Raw genomic sequence first — 20,039 nt, 5'->3', positions numbered from 1 at the left:
GAACACCAGAGTATTTAGCACCATACCTGGGCACAAGTAGGTGCTCAATGCATGAACACTACCAGCATTGGGCGCTGAGGAGTCACTGAATACACTGTCAGTTGCGAAACCCTCCTTAGAAATCACTGCCTTAATCCAGTTAAGAAATGGGCAGAGGATTGGAGTAGACACTTTCCCAAAGACACCCAGACAGCTAACAGACACATGAAAAGATGCTCAACGTTACTCATCATTGGGGAAACAACCACAATGAGATACCACCTCACCCCTGTCAGAGTGGCTAAAATTAACAGAAGAAACAGGTGTTGGTAAGAAACTGGTGCAGCCACTCTGGAAAACAGTCTGGAGTTTCCACAAAAAGTTCAGAATAGAACTACCCCACCATCCAGCAATCGCCTACTAGGTATTTACCCAAAGGATATAAAAATACAGACTCGAAGGGATATATGCACCCCAAATTTTCATAGCAGATTATCAACAAACTGTGCAGAGAGCCCAGATGTGTGCCGACTGAGGAATGGATAAAGAAGAGGCAGACACGTACAACGGAATGTGACTCAGCCAGCAAAAAGAATGAAACCTTGCCATTTGCAACAACATGGATGGAGCTAGAGTGTATTATGATAAGTGAAATAAGTCAGAGAAAGACAAATACCATATGATCTCATTCATGTGGAATTTAAGAAGGGAAGCAGATGAGCATATGGGAAGGGGGTGCAGAAGGAGAGAGGGAAACAAACCACAAGAGACTCTTAACAATAGAGAACAAACGGGGTTGATGGAGGGAGGTGGGTGGGTACATGGGGGGTGGGCATTAGGGAGGGCACCCCTTATGGTGAGCGTTGGATGTTTAATGTAAGTGATGAATCACTGAATTCTACTTCTGAAACCAATATTGCACTGTATGTTAACTGAAATTTAAAGGACAAAAGAAAAAAGAAATCTGCCTGATGGCTCGAATAACTAGGATGTAGAAATGCAGATTCCGGGGCCCACCTCTGGCTCTTCAAGGGGAATCTCCGAGGGGGAGGGAGTTATCCCAGCATCCACATATGGGACAAGGCCCCGGACGTTTCCTAGGGCTGCCCTACCTATGGGAGTTTATTTCTGGGTCCCTCTCCCTGCTTTGTCTTCCCGTGGTGCGACAGATTTTTCAAGCCAAAAAAAAAAAAAAAAAAAAAAGTGGAGATGCCGGGGATTGAACCCGGGGCCTCATACATGCAAAGCATGCGCTCTACCACTGAGCTACATCCCCTGGCCACGAGGCGCGGTTCCTGGGACCGGGAATATCAGAAGCCGCATTTTCATCCCTTTTGCACGTTTCTTCCTTCCCGGATGTTCAGTGTCTCATCGATTCCGAGAGGCCTCTTTATGCCGGGTGAAGCGCCCCGGCCAGGGGCCGTAAAAACCCGTACAAACCTGTACCAGAGCGAACAGGCGCGGCTGCCAGACAGCGCTCTTTCTATATGAATTGACCCAGAGGAACACTGGTAGGGCTTGTCCTCGTTAGTATAGTGGTGAGTATCCCCGCCTGTCACGCGGGAGACCGGGGTTCGATTCCCCGACGGGGAGACACTGTAATTGTTTTAACAATGAAACAGGTTTTCCTGGCACTCCCTGTAAGTTATAGGAGCGTGCTGTGCTAAGCCGCGTGCTCAATAGGTTCCCTCGTAGGTGTAAAATACGTGTATGCTGCAAGTGTGTTATTACTTCTAATTCTGGTGGGTATCAGAGTAATGATAATAACCAGTTATTATACATTTCTTACTAACGCATCGGGGGTGTGGATAAACGTTTTACAGGTGTGCGCTCCTGTGATGCCTACAGGGGCTACGTGGTCAGGTTAGGCAGGTGAGGAAGTGCAGGCAGAGAGCAGCTCGAAACTTGCCCAAGGTTGCACCCCTCACGGTCTACTCGGGACACTGGTCATCTCTGGAAGGAAGGACTGGCACAGGTGGGAACCGTGCTCACTTTCCCTTCTGCACAGATTTGTACTGTTTGAATTTTATTTTTCTCCCTCCCTCCCTCTCTACCTTTCTTCCTTCCTTCCTTCCTCCCTCCCTCCCTCCCTTCCTTTTTCTCTTGTTTCCTTCCTTCCCTATGCGATTTTTACCAAAGTGATATGCTTAAATGGTTTTTAAAGAACTACAGAGATAGGGGTTGCACAGAATTGTCAATGTACTTATTTGCCACGAAATTTTTTCTTGGAAATGGTTAACTTTATGTTTTGTGCATTTCACCTCAATTTTTTAAATAATCACGTTTTTAAAAAGATCAGGACTTGTTTGGGGAAGAAAGGATTGGAAGGGGCGGATGGGAGTGTAAATGGCTTCAGTCCATTTGGAAAGCACCTGGAAAGCTGTGAATTCCACCATCTAACTTAATAATCCCATGCATGAAATTTTGCCTTTAGGGAAAGGACGCAAAAGCAAAGGCCTACATACAAACAACTTTGGTTTCTTTCTCTTCTTAGCACTGTTATTATACTGATTATCTGGTTAGTGTGTTTGTGACTGGGCAAGAAGGTCACTAGGTGCTTACCAAACACTTATTAAATGACTTCGCATCATGAAGCCTCCCCACTCTACATCCTCTTCCAGACTTCACTCCCCTTCCATTTCCCAAAGCAGAAAACGCCAAACCTGGACCCAACCTGTTGATTTCTTCATGCCTTGAAGCTGAGCGAGTGCCACAGGTATGGCGGTGGTGCTAGGATCTGAGTCACTCACTGCCCCAAGGAAAGTCACAATCTGGACAAAGCGTCCTACACACACCTTGGCTGGTCAGCATCCCTGTCACACCTTAGGCTGCTTGGGGAGTTGCACCCAAGGGTAGAAGGGGGCTTGAGAAAGTGGGGTTCTGAGTCAGGTACTGCTCATCCATCCATTCACTTGTTCATTAATTCAACGGATATTTATTAAGCACATACTACCTACCAGGCACTGTTCTAGACCTTGAAGGATACAGAATTGACCCTCAGGGATCTGTCATTTTAGCTGGGGAGACAGAGAATGGACAAGGAAAAACAATATGTAAGCTAACAGCAAGCAGTAAGGGGCTGGAGGTCCTGCTGGGAAGCGAGATCGGGGAGGTCGTCTCGGAGGCGGTGACCTTGAAGGACGAGAAGGAGTAGGTATCTGCGAACCTGGCGGCATGGGTCCCTGCTTGTCCGGCACTCCCGGCATCGATCCCCAGGTGGACGAACCAGGGTCGGTGGTACGACCAGGAGGAGCGGAGTAAAACGTGACAGCCAGCAGCCGAAATAGCTCAGTTGGGAGAGCGTTAGACTGAAGATCTAAAGGTCCCTGGTTCGATCCCGGGTTTCGGCAGGTCCGTATTTTTTTTCCCACTCACGCATGAAAGGGAGCTGAAGAAAATACAACACACGAAGAGACGAAGTTAATTCTTTCCAATCATTAAACCGGTTTCGGTTTATTTAAAAAAGCTCCGAGTGGTAGCCACCCGTCGACAGAGCGGAGGGAAACTTCCTTGCAATCTGAGAAATTTCAACAAGGCTGTGTTTTTCCTGATTTTTTTTCCTCTTATTTCTTAAGCGCGTATTAATCTGTGTTACGTGTTTGCTGATATCTGCTCGTTAATTTTGGCTTCCTGTTTATTCATTTCTGTTCCCTGAATTCTCCCGACCGAATCAAGGACGTAGCAGGGAACAGCTTCTCTAAGACGGAATCGAAGGGGACTTTTGTTCTTCTGTTTTGAAGGAAAAAAGAATAAAATATAAAACCCTTTGGTGGGTGTTGATGCTCGGCGGAACTTGTGCATGTCTTAAAAAGGGCATCTGAAGAGCTCGCCGTAACGCCGCTCCTCGTTAGTATAGTGGTGAGTATCCCCGCCTGTCACGCGGGAGACCGGGGTTCGATTCCCCGACGGGGAGGCTGCAGAACACTTTTTTCCCCCCCTCTTCCGTTTCTCTCCCGAAAGAATCAAATTCGTCCACATGTGCGGAAATCTCCTTACTCGAGGAAAATCAAGTGACAAGCCGGCGAGATTCGGTCTGGCGGGCGCCGACTGAGGACCTGGTTACAGTCATGGTCCAGCCCAGTGTCACACGGTTATAAGAAGACAAAGTTCTCGCGCTGCGACGGTATTTCCATCTCCCGCGTGCCCACAGCGCGTCTCTGAAGTGCTCGGTTTGGTCGGTGCTGTCCCCAAAAAGGACTGCCGCCTTTCAAGGCCAGGAATGCTCCTTCTGCCCCCAGATAGTTCCATCCTCTTGGATCTTGCCCAGGACCCAGGCTGGCCCTTAAAAAAAAGTTTATGGATTTGACACAGGAGGTCGGGGCCGCTACACTGAAACGTCTTCTTGTCTTAACTCCCTTGCGGACTCCTTCTTGAGTAGCTGTCAGCCTTCCCAGGCTCCTACTCTTTCATTTGTTTGTCTGGGGTCACACACACACCCCCACACATTCATTCTGCAAATATTTACTGATAACGTGTTAGGTGTCAGGCCCTGTTCTAGGCACTGGGGCTGCGGCAGGAACCAGAGTGGCCCAGATCCTGCCTTACTGAGTTTAGGACACAGACAATAAACAAATGCTATAAAAAGTCTCCCAAAGTGATAAATGCTGTAAAAACAAAACAGGTAGGAGGGCATACTAGGGAGTGTATGGAATGGGCAGACCCCATTAGTGAGGTGTCCAGGAAGGTCCTGCTGAAGACTTAGACAATGAGAAGGAGCCACTCACCAGAAGATCTGGGGAGCACCCCTGTTCTGCTCTGCTCTGCTGGCAGAGGAAAGGGCAGGTGCAAAGGTTCTGAGGTGCAAAGGAGGGTGTGTGTTTGTGGAATAGCAAGGAGGCAGGTGTGTGCACAGAAGGGGGAGAGAAGGAAGGGATGAGGTCAGAGAAGTGGATCAGAGAGCCTTACTGCCCAGACTAAAGAGTCTGAATTCGACTTTAGGGTTTTATGCAGAGAGGAAACACAACCAGGTTTGTTTTGAGCAGAGTAGTGTGGCAAGATAAAAAACAGGGGCACCTTCTGGACTGAACACCGTCCCTTAGCTCGTTCCCAAACCACGTCCAAAATATCACCTATGGTGACATTCTCCTGTGCGGGGCCAAGGTGTCTCTCCACTGGAGTTCATACATAATAACAGTAATATACATAATATATTGATACATAATGATATAATAATAATAATATGATAATGATAAAAATGATACATAATAACAGTATCATTTGTCATCCTGAGAACCCACAGGTGGGCCAGACCTTGTAGCAGGCGCTGTTCTAAATGTTTCAGGCATAGCTGTTCAATGGCCACCCCCACCCTGGGGAGTAGGCACTAATCAGATCCCCTTTTTATGGATGAGGCCCAGAGAGGTGAGAATATGAAATCACAGAGGTGGCAGAGTGTGTTTTCCCCATCGGAGTAAGTGAATTGTTTCTTGCCCAGAAAGCTCCAGCGCCAGTGGAAAGAGGTGAAGCCCTCGTTTTCTGCTCTCTCCTTGCCTTCAGCAGTTCCTTCACCCCGAGTGGCCCCCTGGGGACTTGGAGGACACAACAGCAACATGTTCTCTCCCCTGGGGTGCTTCATAAGCACTCTGCACAGCTGTGCTAAGTGACAGTTAAAAATGGTTCTTTTCAGTGGGCTATGCAAAGCAATTCCTACCTCAAAGCCATGAATTTGACGTTTCTTTTTCTGTTTCTTTTTAATTTGCTTATTTTTATATTAGAAAAGTTTTCTGGGAGGGGGAAGGTCTGCAAACCTCAAACTCACTGAAGATTGGGATACTTTTTTAAATTAAGTTTTCTAATTCCAATATAGTTAACATGCAGTGTTATATTAGTTTCAGTGTACAATATAGTTAGTGATTCAACACTCCCATATATCACCCAGCGCTCATCACGACAAGGGCTGTCGTTAGCCCCCATCATTTATTTCACCCTGGAATGGTTTTAAAGGTCCGGGAACCAGACACTTCTGGATGGAGGTGCAATCAGGGCAACACCCTTATTTATTGGAAAGAAACTCATTTCCCGTCCCTTCTTTTCTGTGACGAGCAACAATCAAATATAGGTCAATTTCTTTTTGTCCTTTTTGTTCTTTAGTCCTGATATCCGCTAGAATTTCAGCTGCAAGGCTATATAGAAAGGATCTATTTGGGAAGATTTATTTTGGTTTGCTTATGCTAAACCCAAACACATATTTAATTGTATAAAGTTTTAACTTAGAAAAACAAGGGGGAAGAAAATCTTAAGAATAGAGTATAGCAGAGAATTTCAGAAAGCAAGGCAAGAGGGGAGGGGGATGTAGCTCAGTGGTAGAGCGCATGCTTTGCATGTATGAGGCCCCGGGTTCGATCCCCGGCATCTCCACTATGTTTTCTTTTTTTCTGTTTTGTCTTTTGTTTCCTGATTCTTATTTTCTGCCCCCGTTCTTCATCATTAAAGCGCCATATATGTGATTATTACAACTCCAGTCACTACTTAGGAGATGGGATTTTCAAGATAGGCATGACCCTACCTTTCTGAAACCCGTAACACTCCTGATATACTTTTGTCGGAAGAGGCTAAGGGGAGCTGTTAGTGGAAAAACAAAAAGGCAAAAATCATCTGATGACTAAAACCAGAGAGACCCAGTGAGAAAGATCAACTGGGGAAGTCAGGGTCCTTTTCCTGGCACTGTGACTGCAGTTCAAGGCTCCCAGCACTGGTGACTGATTCTCGCCATCAGAGGACAAATATGGAAGATCTGACTGTGTTGGCCCTTGCCCTTTGTTTGTGCTATTAATAACCAGCCAGTCTGGGAGTGACCAGAAAGGAAGCCAGCATTCCCGGCAGGCAGGATTTTGCTTCCTGCTTCATCCATCAGCAACAGGTCATAAATTGAATGAATGAGTGAATGAATGAATGAATCAATGGTTTTGATGCACATACTGTTCATGTTTTTATTTATACACGATCTGTATTTTTTTGGTCATTAAAGATTAAAGATGTCTTTACCGAAAGAAGGGATCCTGTTGCATTCTGTGGGTTCAGTTCTTTGCAGTAATAATGAATTTACCACCCATCAAATCCTGTCTCTCATGTGACTTGACCTCATAGTTTAAAGCATAAAAACAATAAGTAAATAAATAAAGCATAAAAGCTTCTCGTCTTAGATCTGGCGGGACGTGACTCTTGATAAAGGGTTCACTTTTAAGATGAAACCGAAATTTGTAAGATGACTTACCAGTTGGGTGGATGGCGGGTGGATGATAGCTAAGGAGCTTCTGTGAAGGCTATTTCTCTCCAAATGTCAACAAGGTTTTAAGGGAACAAAATGTTGAGGTAATTTCTAAAGTTAATCAGGCCTAACACGAAACCAATTATAGGCTTCTGTTTTTACTTGGTACCATATAATTAAATATATTTAATAACACACTGACAAGGAAAAAAAATACCATGAGGCTTGTTGGGGAATGTAGCTGCCTAGAAACGTTGTAGTGAATCTTGGAGAAATAAGTCATTTTCAACTATTACATTTTATTTTACACTTAAAAAAACAACGTTCATTATATAACATTGCTGGAGTAGTCAAATTCAGAGAGACAGAATGTAGATTAGTGGATGCCAGGTGCTGGGGGAAGGGGGCATGGGGAACTTTTTTAAAAAATATATTTTATTTATTTGAGAGGGAGAGAGGGAGGGAGAAAGGGAGAGAGAGAGAGAGAATGTCACGCTGACTCCAGGATGATTGCAGAGCCCATTGCGGGGCTCAATGCCTCAATGCCAAGATCACAGCCTAAGCCAAGGTCAGGAGTTGGACGCCCAAAGACTGAGCCAGGTGCCCCAGAGAGCTTTATTATTATTATTATTTTATTTTTATTTACTTATTTTTAAAGATTAATTCATTTGAGAGACAGTGTGTGAGCAAGAGAGCACAAGCAGGGGGAGCAGCAGTGGGATAGGGAGAAGCAGACTCCCCACTGAGCAGGGAGCCCAATGTGGGGCTCGGTGCCAGGACCCTAGGATCATGACCTGAGCCAAAGACAGACCCTTACCTAACTGAGCCACCCAGAGACCCCCCAGGGAATTTTTTTTTTTTTTTTTTTAGCTAAAGTCACTTGAAAAATAGCGGATGGGAGAGAGGCTGTTCGTGAACCCTCCTTGTATCCTCAATGCAGATCCTTCTAGCAGGCTCATTGGTTGTAGACCCCTCTCACCCCGCGCCTCCCTAGTGCCTCACCAACTAAGGAAGACTGGCTCCTGTCACAGGACAGGAGACTAGAAGTAATGCTGTAGGAAAGACATTAGGGTTCGAAGCTGATGGTCAAGAAAGAATTCCTGAGCTGTCTTTGGCAGAAAAAGGTGATTTTATTAAAGCACAGGGACAGGACCCGTGGGTAGAAAGAGCTTCCATGGGGTCACGAAGAATGGCCCATTGTATACTTTCCAGTTGGGAGGGGGTTAGGAATTAAGTCTCTAAGAAGGTTACCAGGACCTGGAGAAAGAGTCATTTCATACTGTCTAATGAAACCTTACTAATAAGACCCTTCAGATGTGTATCGGTGGCCCATATGCTTGGGGGGGTGACTGCCAACATGTATCTTGGGGGTTTAGAGATAAAGGAAATTTCTAAAGGAATTTTTATATGTTAAACTAGACTTACAGGATCCTGGGCTGAGGTTTGGAGCAGGGGAGAAGGTGGTTTGGGCTCGGATTATCTTTTGCCCTTACCCTTAGCAAAGTATCAGCGTCAAGGCAGCTGAGTCCCTAAAGGAAAGTCACTCTGCCTGCTTCAAGGACTTGTCATTGGGCTGCAGGTAGTAAGGAAATTTAATAATTTTTCTTCTGCCTTTGTTTCCCACATCAGTAAGACACTAAACTGTCACAAACTATCCTACCTCCCATCTCTTCTATTCATTTTTCCTAAAAACCATCGACTCCCCACTGAGAGGCCTAAATTCCCCTTTTCCTTCCCTATAAGATAGTATTTATGCCTAAATTCTAAAACCACCTCTGAATTATTCATTTCCCCTGGGTATCTCCTATGTATACATGAAATATACATGTTAATAAACTTCTGGGTTTTTTTTTTCTCTCTCTCTTGTTAATCTTTCATTACAGGGTCTCAGCTAAGAACTCAGAGAGTAAAGGGAAAATTATTTCCGTCCCCACAGTATACCTAACACAATGAACTGTCTGCTTAAAAATGGTTAAGATGGTAAATTTTGTCATGTGTCTGTTTTGCCACAGCTTAAAAACAACGAATTAAGGACAAAACAAATCTCCTGTAGACTAACTTCTCAATCTTCCTAAAGCAGGCAAATCTGAGGACTGAAGCTACAGGCTGATTTCCTGCCTGGTGGGGGATGAAACTGGTTATTTTTAACACGGAGCTCACAGTGCAAATGTATTCATGTAAACATGGAAAAGAAACAGTCCCTCGCGCTCGCGCTTTTCTTCCCCCCTAAACTGCACAAACCTTTGACTACCTTTTATGGTTATATAACCAATGACAAAGCAAGGCAAACGTTTCCCAGCCAGCTCTTGGTTTCACTCTTTCTCTTGGGGGCGGGGAATGTTTGCTGATTCTGGTGCCCTTGGACTTTCTCATGACGCTGAGTTAAGTTCCAGATATGGTCGTGACCTCCAGTGGAACCGAATCCTGCGGGGAAGGAAGGCAGGCAGATAAACAGGGACCGATTCCTCGGCAACACCCCCGCCCTGCAGCAGCCCAACGCCCAGGCCCTTTGTGAGCTCAGCCCATCACGTGTTCAACCCTGCCCGCCAATCCCTCCGTGTTACTGGGCCTCTGTCGCTTTTGCATTGGTGGCCCTCTGAAGCAATCTCTTCTGGGGCACTTGCAAAGGCCGGATCTGTGGGTGGAAGGAACTGAAAATGGATCCAGTGACTCACCCTGGATCTCGCACATTCTAGCACATTACATTCTAGGTCAGGGGATTTTAGGTTTCAGGGACGTGAGTTGATATCCAATTCCTGGGTCCAAGTGGGACATGTAGGTTTTGGGAGGTCTTCTCGGCAAACAGAAAAGCAGTTGTAATGAGGACAACAAAATTCCCCTGTAGGGCAGGGTTGCTCAACCTCCTTGGCTTTACTGACATGTGGGACTGGGTGATTGTGTCCTAGGGGACCTGCAGCAGCATCTCCAGGGCCTCTATTACCAAATGCCAGTGGCACTTCCTCCTCCCTGCTAACACTACCGTTGGGACAACCAAAAATGGTCTCCAGTCATGGTCAAATGTCCACTGAGGGGCCAAGTCACTTCTGCTTGAGAATCTAGGGACACACCAGCCATTTGTCTCACTTTCTCTTCCCCTCCCTGTCACCCCAGTGCCCTTGCACAAATGTTTACTTCTATTTGCTCTCACACAACCCACTGTTGGGCTTAAGGAATGCAGGGTGTTTCAGAGCATTTTTTTTTTTTTCCTGCTAGAGACAACACCAGTGTTCCTAAGAATGTTGTTTTCTCCTTGGAGATAACTCACTTGGGACCCACTGCCCACCCTCTGAGCCTTTTTTCTTCCTCCTCTCCCTCCCCTGCCTCTGAAATCAGGCCTGTTTTTCTCTGTACCTTTTGTACTCTGGAAAAAGCTATGTCACAAAGCTCGTGACTCAGCCTTTAAACAACATGAATCACGAGGCTGTCAGCAAAAGCCACAGCCAAAAGCGAGCAGGGTGTGGTATGAAGCTAAGCCTGGTCACCTTAGAAAGAACCTGGGCATTTTGGTTCTCTGAAACTTCTGCCCAAAATTTGGGAAGAAATACCCCTATAAGAATCCCCCATGTTTTGTTCCTTTAAAACGTTCTAGAAATAACCTTCATAAAAGCCTGGATTGGAAGTTACTGGGGTCTCCTGCTAACCTGAAAAAAAAAAAAATAAACACAAAAACGACATTTTGTCTTTACTATTCATTTTAATTTTCCAGTAACAATTCATTCTCTTTGAAAAAATGTTAAAATTTGCACAGATTAAAGTCTATTTTGAAAGTTACTCAGACCTTTTTCGAAAATACCTACATACATGGGTCAAAAAAGAAAACACAATTTCATTTTGATGCACATTTTAGGAAAGTTGAAATACTACAACGTTCATAATTTAAAACAGGAATGAATCCTTTTTTAATGCCAGAACACTTTAAAAAAATATTTTATTTATTTGTTTGAGGGACAGAGATCACAAGTGGGCAGAGAGGTGGGAGTGGGGTGGGAAGCAGGCTCCCCGCTGAGCCGAGTCTGACACAGGGCTCTATCCCAGGACCCTAAGATCCTGACCTGAGCTGAAGGTAGAGCCCAACCCACTGAGCCACCCAGGCACCCCTGACAGAACATTTTTAAAGCAATTTTTCCTTTTTTTTTTTTTTTTTGAAAGCTTTGAGTACGGAAATTAAAATATCTTTCTCCTCTCTATATTGTAGAAATGGGGGATATTTCTAGGAGAGTCCAGAAGGGGCAGTGGCTGGGAAATTGAGCATGCGAGGGAAACTTTTCACCTTAAGCTTCCAAAAGCCTCTTGTTTTTCACCATATTCATACATATATATTTTTTCATATTCATAAATCTTTAAAACACTTATTAAAAAATACGTTGGAGAAAGGACACCTAGAAATCACAAAACGAGAAAGATCTGGTTGGCAATCTTCTACTCTTTTTCTATCCACATTGCACTCTGCCCTAGAATGAAGTTTTCTATTTGGGATATTAGGGTGCTTTTTCTCCCCTCAACCACAAATGCACAGAGCTGGGATTTAATTAGGGTGTTTAAAACCTCAGGCGTATTTAGGGTGCACTGCTGAGCTCCCCCGAGTAGACACTTAGGAAGATGGGACGCCTCTGTTTGTAGTCAAGCACAGCCTTCCCAACCCAAGTGGCGCAGATGAAACAGGAAGGCCAAAGAACAATCTAGAAAGTTCGGTTGGCTTCCAGAGGCACCTCCCGTAGATGGGGTTTCTCTCCCCTTTTCAGACCTGGGCTTAGGGACCACCCCCCCCCCGCCGCCCCCGGTCTACCCCAGGGGCGCTCTGACCCAAGTGCGGACTGGGGGCCCAGGCTTGGCCCACCTCCAAGCCCTGATCTGTCTAGTCATCCGTCCTGTCCGCGCGCCCGCGCGGGGGAGGGGGGGGCATGGGCGGGTCGCCACAGCCCGGGGTGGGAGTGGGGGAGGGGACAGAGTCGGAGCGTGCCCCGGCGTGAAGACCTCTGAGCTCGCAGAGGGGCGAGGGGCGCGCGACGCCAGACCCTTCTCAGTCCAGGGCGGGTCTCGAGAGCCGCGAGGACCGTTGCGGCCGAGGGGAGGGGGTTGTCGGGGTCCGGAGGGGACAGCCCGCTCCGGGCGCCCTAAGGACTCCGCGCCGGGTTTTCGCTCTTTCCGAGGGCTCTTTCCCTCCCCTCCCCCGTGCCTCCGCCCCCGAGATCGAGCGCCGGCCACGACCGTATGCGTAGCACTCAACAGACGCGCTGATCCCTCCGCGCGGGCGCCAAGGACGGCGGCCCCCTACTCAGCCGATTCAGTCTACAGCCCATCCTTGACAGGTAAACATATCGGGAGGGGCTTTTAGATGATTTGGGGAAGGGGGGCACTAGTTTTCTCTCCGGACGGCAGGCAGTGTGAGAAAAGTAGTCCCTTCTCGGCGTTTCTGCGGAGGGATCCATCGGAGAGGCGCCACCGATTACTATATAAGGAGGCGCCGGGTGTGGCGCAGGCAGTTCCGTGGAGGCCGGGAGATCGTTTTCCGTGGTTGTGTGTGAGCTGTTGTCACAGCCGTTTGGTGAGGAGTGGGCCGCTCTGCTGCCCGGGGGTCTTGTGGCCGGGCGAGGGGAGGGGAGGCGGGAGGCCGAGCGGCGCGCTGCCGGCGGAGCGGAGGCGGAGGCGTTTAGTCTCCCGGGGCGCGGGAGCCGAGGTCTCTGAGGGGGAGGGTTGCGGCAAGATGGCGGCCGCTTCGGATCCGTGACTGGAAGAAGCGGGGGTTGTGAGGCTGGCTGAGTTTGGAGGGAGAAGCCTGGGAGGGGGGATGGTCGTGAGTGGATGAAAACGCGACGGGCCCGTGAGGCCTTAACGGGGCTCCTTGCGCCGTGTGAGTGAGGGAAGCCGAAGTGTGTTCCGCGGCCGCGCTGGCTCCGCGGTTCGTCGCAGCGAGTGGGCATTAAACGCGCGTGCCACTCCGCAGTCCTGCCCCTGTTCTCGGGGAGGGGACCCGCTCGCCGCGCCGGTCGCGTGATGTCACCCCTTTGTGGGCTCACAATCCCGGGTGGGGCTGCCTGGTCATGTGTGTGGAGCTGACTTTGGTCAGTTGCGGGACGCAAGGGTTAGGCCCGGGGAGGACCCTGCGGAATTGGCCGGGGCAGACATCAGTGAGGAGGGAGGGGAACATAAGTGAGTCCCGCGCCTTCACTTCACCGGTATTGTGCTTTTTCCTCCTCGCAGGGGTCGGAAGCTTGGCTTGGGAGCTAATTTGCACTTCGGCAGCCTCTCCTATTTTCCTAGTTAGCTTCTTTAGGGGACGCTTGTTTGGGGGAACATAAGACCGTCAGTAACTTAGTGGTAGGATTCTGTTCACATGCGAGTTGTCTGCTACAGTCGGGGGTTCTTTGTTTTTGTTTTCTCCTGATAGACAATGCAGATCTTCGTGAAGACCCTGACGGGTAAGACCATCACCCTAGAGGTGGAGCCCAGTGACACCATCGAGAACGTCAAGGCGAAGATCCAGGACAAGGAGGGCATCCCCCCTGACCAGCAGAGGCTGATCTTTGCTGGGAAAACAGCTGGAGGATGGGCGCACCCTGTCCGACTACAACATCCAGAAGGAGTCCACCCTGCACCTGGTCCTCCGCCTCAGAGGGGGCATGCAGATCTTCGTGAAGACCCTGACCGGTAAGACCATCACCCTGGAGGTGGAGCCCAGTGACACCATCGAGAACGTCAAGGCGAAGATCCAGGACAAGGAGGGCCCCCTGACCAGCAGAGGCTGATCTTGCTGGGAAACAGCTGGAGGATGGGCGCACCCTGTCCGACTACAACATCCAGAAGGAGTCCACCCTGCACCTGGTCCTCCGCCTCAGAGGGGGCATGCAGATCTTCGTGAAGACCCTGACCGGTAAGACCATCACCCTGGAGGTGGAGCCCAGTGACACCATCGAGAACGTCAAGGCGAAGATCCAGGACAAGGAGGGCATCCCCCCTGACCAGCAGAGGTTGATCTTTGCTGGGAAACAGCTGGAGGATGGGCGCACCCTGTCCGACTACAACATCCAGAAGGAGTCCACCCTGCACCTGGTCCTCCGCCTCAGAGGGGGCATGCAGATCTTCGTGAAGACCCTGACCGGTAAGACCATCACCCTGGAGGTGGAGCCCAGTGACACCATCGAGAACGTCAAGGCGAAGATCCAGGACAAGGAGGGCATCCCCCCTGACCAGCAGAGGCTGATCTTTGCTGGGAAACAGCTGGAGGATGGGCGCACCCTGTCCGACTACAACATCCAGAAGGAGTCCACCCTGCACCTGGTCCTCCGCCTCAGAGGGGGCATGCAGATCTTCGTGAAGACCCTGACCGGTAAGACCATCACCCTGGAGGTGGAGCCCAGTGACACCATCGAGAACGTCAAGGCGAAGATCCAGGACAAGGAGGGCATCCCCCCCTGACCAGCAGAGGCTGATCTTTGCTGGGAAACAGCTGGAGGATGGGCGCACCCTGTCCGACTACAACATCCAGAGGAGTCCACCCTGCACCTGGTCCTCCGCCTCAGAGGGGGCATGCAGATCTTCGTGAAGACCCTGACCGGTAAGACCATCACCCTGGAGGTGGAGCCCAGTGACACCATCGAGAACGTCAAGGCGAAGATCCAGGACAAGGAGGGCATCCCCCCGACCAGCAGAGGCTGATCTTTGCTGGGAAACAGCTGGAGGATGGGCGCACCCTGTCCGACTACAACATCCAGAAGGAGTCCACCCTGCACCTGGTCCTCCGCCTCAGAGGGGGCATGCAGATCTTCGTGAAGACCCTGACCGGTAAGACCATCACCCCTGGAGGTGGAGCCCAGTGACACCATCGAGAACGTCAAGGCGAAGATCCAGGACAAGGAGGGCATCCCCCCCGACCAGCAGAGGCTGATCTTTGCTGGGAAACAGCTGGAGGATGGGCGCACCCTGTCCGACTACAACATCCAGAAGGAGTCCACCCCTGCACCTGGTCCTCCGCCTCAGAGGGGGCATGCAGATCTTCGTGAAGACCCTGACCGGTAAGACCATCACCCTGGAGGTGGAGCCCAGTGACACCATCGAGAACGTCAAGGCGAAGATCCAGGACAAGGAGGGCATCCCCCCTGACCAGCAGAGGCTGATCTTTGCTGGGAAACAGCTGGAGGATGGGCGCACCCTGTCCGACTACAACATCCAGAGGAGTCCACCCTGCACCTGGTCCTCCGCCTCAGAGGGGGCATGCAGATCTTCGTGAAGACCCTGACCGGTAAGACCATCACCCTGGAGGTGGAGCCCAGTGACACCATCGAGAACGTCAAGGCGAAGATCCAGGACAAGGAGGGCATCCCCCCTGACCAGCAGAGGCTGATCTTTGCTGGGAAACAGCTGGAGGTTGGGCGCACCCTGTCCGACTACAACATCCAGAGGAGTCCACTCTGCACCTGGTCCTCCGCCTCAGAGGGGGCATGCAGATCTTCGTGAAGACCCTGACCGGTAAGACCATCACCCTGGAGGTGGAGCCCAGTGACACCATCGAGAACGTCAAGGCGAAGATCCAGGACAAGGAGGGCATCCCCCCCGACCAGCAGAGGCTGATCTTTGCTGGGAAACAGCTGGAGGATGGGCGCACCCTGTCCGACTACAACATCCAGAAGGAGTCCACTCTGCACCTGGTCCTCCGCCTCAGAGGGGGCATGCAGATCTTCGTGAAGACCCTGACCGGTAAGACCATCACCCTGGAGGTGGAGCCCAGTGACACCCATCGAGAACGTCAAGGCGAAGATCCAGGACAAGGAGGGCATCCCCCCCGACCAGCAGAGGCTGATCTTTGCTGGGAAAACAGCTGGAGGATGGGCGCACCCTGTCCGACTACAACATCCAGAAGGAGTCCACCCTGCACCTGGTCCTCCGCCTCAGAGGGGGGCATGCAGATCTTCGTGAAGACCCTGACCGGTAAGACCATCACCCTGGAGGTGGAGCCCAGTGACACATCGAGAACGTCAAGGCGAAGATCCAGGACAAGGAGGGCATCCCCCCTGACCAGCAGAGGCTGATCTTTGCTGGGAAACAGCTGGAGGATGGGCGCACCCTGTCCGACTACAACATCCAGAAGGAGTCCACCCTGCACCTGGTCCTCCGCCTCAGAGGGGGCATGCAGATCTTCGTGAAGACCCTGACCGGTAAGACCATCACCCTGGAGGTGGAGCCCAGTGACACCATCGAGAACGTCAAGGCGAAGATCCAGGACAAGGAGGGCATCCCCCCTGACCAGCAGAGGCTGATCTTTGCTGGGAAACAGCTGGAGGATGGGCGCACCCTGTCCGACTACAACATCCAGAAGGAGTCCACTCTGCACCTGGTCCTCCGCCTCAGAGGGGGCATGCAGATCTTCGTGAAGACCCTGACCGGTAAGACCATCACCCTGGAGGTGGAGCCCAGTGACACCATCGAGAACGTCAAGGCGAAGATCCAGGACAAGGAGGGCATCCCCCCCGACCAGCAGAGGCTGATCTTTGCTGGGAAACAGCTGGAGGATGGGCGCACCCTGTCCGACTACAACATCCAGAAGGAGTCCACTCTGCACCTGGTCCTCCGCCTCAGAGGGGGCATGCAGATCTTCGTGAAGACCCTGACCGGTAAGACCATCACCCTGGAGGTGGAGCCCAGTGACACCATCGAGAACGTCAAGGCGAAGATCCAGGACAAGGAGGGCATCCCCCCTGACCAGCAGAGGCTGATCTTTGCTGGGAAACAGCTGGAGGATGGGCGCACCCTGTCCGACTACAACATCCAGAAGGAGTCCACCCTGCACCTGGTCCTCCGCCTCAGAGGGGGCATGCAGATCTTCGTGAAGACCCTGACCGGTAAGACCATCACCCTGGAGGTGGAGCCCAGTGACACCATTGAGAATGTGAAAGGGAAGATTCAAGAGAAAGAGGGCATCCCCCCTGACCAGCAGAGGTTGATCTTTGCTGGGAAACAGCTGGAAGATGGGCGCACCCTGTCCGACTACAACATCCAGAAGGAGTCCACTCTGCACCTGGTTCTGCGCTTGAGGGGTGGTGTCTTAAGTTCCCCCTTTTAAGCTGTTGACAAAATTCATTGCACTTTTCTTTCAATAAAGTTGTTGCATTCCAAATAGTGTGTGTTTTTTGTGGGCGGGAGAGGGTTTCTTTTTAGTTTGGATGAGGGTGTGAGGAGGCACGGTTTTCAGTCTCCGTGATTCTAGTGTCCAGAAGGTAAGAAATCTCAGTATAAAAATTTGGAGGTTGTATACACAGATGTACGTGTAACAAATAGGACCGTTCACAGTACAGAGTTTCTCAGCTTTTTATTTTTTTATTTTTTTGGAGTTTCTCAGATTTTTAAAAGCTGTGTAATTACGGACATCTTTTCATGTCACCGTATCTAGATGTACCTCATTTTTTCTTTTAATATTTTATTTTATTTATTTGACAGGGACCACAGGTAGGCAGAGAGGTAGAGAGGGGGAAGCAGGTTCCCTGAAGAGCAGAGAGCCCGATGCAGGGCTCGATCCCAGGACCCTGAGATCATGACCTGAGCTGAAGGCAGAGGCCTAACCCACTAAGCTACCCAGGCGCCCCCCTACCTCATTCTTTTTAATGCTCTTGCTATTGCATTGTATGGATGCCCTATGATTTAACCCATGCACCAAAGTGTTTCTAGATTTTTGCTGTTCTGTTGCAAAGTACATCCTTATACACAGCTCCTTTGTATACCAATACTTTGAAAGTATGGCTTAGATATGAGATTTCTGTGTAATAAGTTTCTCAGAATTAAAAATCTGCCTTAGAACTTGTTTTTACAATTAATTTTCCCATGATATTTTTCTATTTTTAATTTTTTGAGTAGGTAACACAACATGTTTAAGATATATAAAAATGTTAAAATAGGGGCACCTGCGTGGGTTCAGTCAAGTGTCTGACTCATGATTTCAGCTGAGGTGATTACAAGGGTGTGGGATCAAGCCCTGTGTCAAGCTCCCCCCAACTCAGTGGGGAGTCTGCTTGAATTTCCACCCCCCCTTCCTCCCCCTGCTTGCAAGTTCTTAAGTCTTTAGGGGTACCTGGGTGGCTTAGTTGAGTGCCTTTGGCTCAGGTCATGATCTCATGTTTCTGGGATTCACCCCTGCATCTGGCTCCCTGCTCAACAGGGAGTCTGCTTCTCCCTCTCCTGCAGTCCTCACCCCTCCCCTGGCCCCACTTGTCCACTCTGGCTCTCTTAATTAAATAATTTTTAAGAATTCCTTAAGGGGTACCTGGGTGGCTTAGTGGGTTAAAGCCTCTGCCTTCAGCTCAGGTCATGATCTCAGGGTCCTTGGATAGAGCCCCGCATTGGGCTCTCTGCTCAGCGGGGAGACTTCTCCCTCCCTCTCTGCCTGCCTCTGCCTACTTGTGATCTATCTCTCTGTTAATAAAATCTTTTAAAAAAAGTCCTTAAAAGTTTAAAATAGTATGTAATGTCCTCCATGCTGTCTTGCATCCATCCAGTTCTCCAGACCCATCCCTGCCCCAAAATACTTTCAGGGTTTATGCATATGCAAGCAACCACTAATTATTAATCCCCTCCATTACAAAACGTAGTGTACTGTTGCCTGTCCCATACCTTGCTTTTTCACATTTACATCTTTTATAGTTTTGGCAAGAGTTCTAATATCTCTTCATTTTGCATAAGGGAAAAAATACCTCATGTCATTTTCTCAAGAACAAAACCACCAAACTAACAATCCCTTGTGAAACATTTTACAGCAGCCCCCCCCTCAACAAATAGAGGAACCATAATGATAACGTGATGAATAAGAACCATTTCTGCTATTAAGGGGTCTTTAGTCGATTTAATGAACAGGTACTAAACGTGTTCAGTTTCACAGAGTGACTTAAATCTTCAAAGCGCTCTGAAGTTTGGTTTCGCACAAGTTACTGCTGTGAGAGGATTCACTTACTAGATGAGTCTCGAGTAAACTAGAAAAGCATGTAGCTTGCGTTTATTTAAAATAGCGTTCCTACTTATGTTTTGTCTGAAAGGACAACACGCTTGCCAAGTTACAAATATGGCCCTCACAGAGGTATATTCTAACAGCTTCACAAAAGTGCCTTTTAATAAAGGATTAGCCACGTCAGTGTGTAGTGCTCATTTCTGCCGGAAGAGGGAGCGCCTAGGACAGGTTTTGGTTTAGACATGAGGCCTGCAGCGCCCCCAAGCGGTTTTGGTTGACCAACTTCGGCTTTCACCTTCCCCGCCTACAGGCTTTTTACGGCGCCACTCTCTGGCCCCAATACTTTTTACTTTCTCCTTTTCTTAACCAATCCTGCAGCTGCTTCCCGTTGGAATTACTCCACAATGTCTAATGTAGCTATTATTCAATGTAGACCCTCTATTACTGTATCTCAGCAGATACAGTATACAGATACAGATGTTAGATCCCCTCAAAATGCTGCCTTCCCTGCTTCCCTTACCGGCTGGCCACTTAATTTTCTCCATATGGTCCCTTCCGTTTTCCACCTTTCTCCACTCAAGCTGCTCCATCTTTCTAAAATACCGCCACTCCCACCTTAAATCAAATTCTACCCAACATCAAGACCCAATTCAAAGGTCACACTAACTAAATAAAGTTCCTTGACTGTCCTGACTGGATACTATCTGCATTCCCAAAATCTCCTAGGTCTTCCTAATTTTTTTTTAATTAATTAATTTATTTATTTGACAGAGAGACAGCGAGAGGGAAAACAAGCAGGGGGAGTGGGAGAGGGAGAAACAGGCTACCTGTTGAGCAAAGGGAGAAACAGGCTACCTGCTGAGCAAGGAGCCTGATGTCGGACTTGATCCCAAGACTCTGGGATCATGACCTGAGCTGAAGGCA

General features: G+C 49.1%; 1 protein-coding gene and 5 non-coding genes across 6 annotated transcripts; 5 read left to right on the top strand and 1 right to left on the bottom strand.

The window, feature by feature from the left end:
- Positions 1-1,183: 1,183 nt before the first annotated feature.
- Positions 1,184-1,255, bottom strand: TRNAA-UGC. The gene has a single exon. It is a non-coding gene; the product is annotated as a tRNA-Ala (tRNA).
- A 245-nt stretch (positions 1,256-1,500) lies between these two features.
- Positions 1,501-1,572, top strand: TRNAD-GUC. The gene has a single exon. It is a non-coding gene; the product is annotated as a tRNA-Asp (tRNA).
- A 1,684-nt stretch (positions 1,573-3,256) lies between these two features.
- Positions 3,257-3,329, top strand: TRNAF-GAA. Its single transcript has one exon. It is a non-coding gene; the product is annotated as a tRNA-Phe (tRNA).
- Positions 3,330-3,820: 491 nt separating this feature from the next.
- TRNAD-GUC lies at positions 3,821-3,892 on the top strand. Its single transcript has one exon. It is a non-coding gene; the product is annotated as a tRNA-Asp (tRNA).
- A 2,372-nt stretch (positions 3,893-6,264) lies between these two features.
- On the top strand, positions 6,265-6,336 carry TRNAA-UGC. Its single transcript has one exon. It is a non-coding gene; the product is annotated as a tRNA-Ala (tRNA).
- A 6,310-nt stretch (positions 6,337-12,646) lies between these two features.
- Positions 12,647-17,297, top strand: UBC (ubiquitin C). The gene is given in 15 exon segments (XM_044243532.1): positions 12,647-12,731; positions 13,575-13,715; positions 13,717-13,922; positions 13,924-14,593; positions 14,595-14,670; positions 14,673-14,816; positions 14,819-14,982; positions 14,984-15,138; positions 15,140-15,354; positions 15,357-15,581; positions 15,584-15,918; positions 15,920-15,991; positions 15,993-16,076; positions 16,078-16,144; positions 16,147-17,297. Coding segments are annotated over 14 exon segments (3,648 nt in total). The 5' UTR covers positions 12,647-12,731; positions 13,575-13,577; the 3' UTR covers positions 17,244-17,297.
- The last annotated feature ends 2,742 nt before the right edge of the window (positions 17,298-20,039 follow it).

Source organism: Neovison vison, chromosome 3, assembly GCF_020171115.1.
Source record: "Neovison vison isolate M4711 chromosome 3, ASM_NN_V1, whole genome shotgun sequence".
Classification (NCBI taxonomy): Eukaryota; Metazoa; Chordata; class Mammalia; order Carnivora; family Mustelidae; genus Neogale; species Neogale vison.
This window is presented reverse-complemented; position numbering and strand designations above follow the sequence as displayed.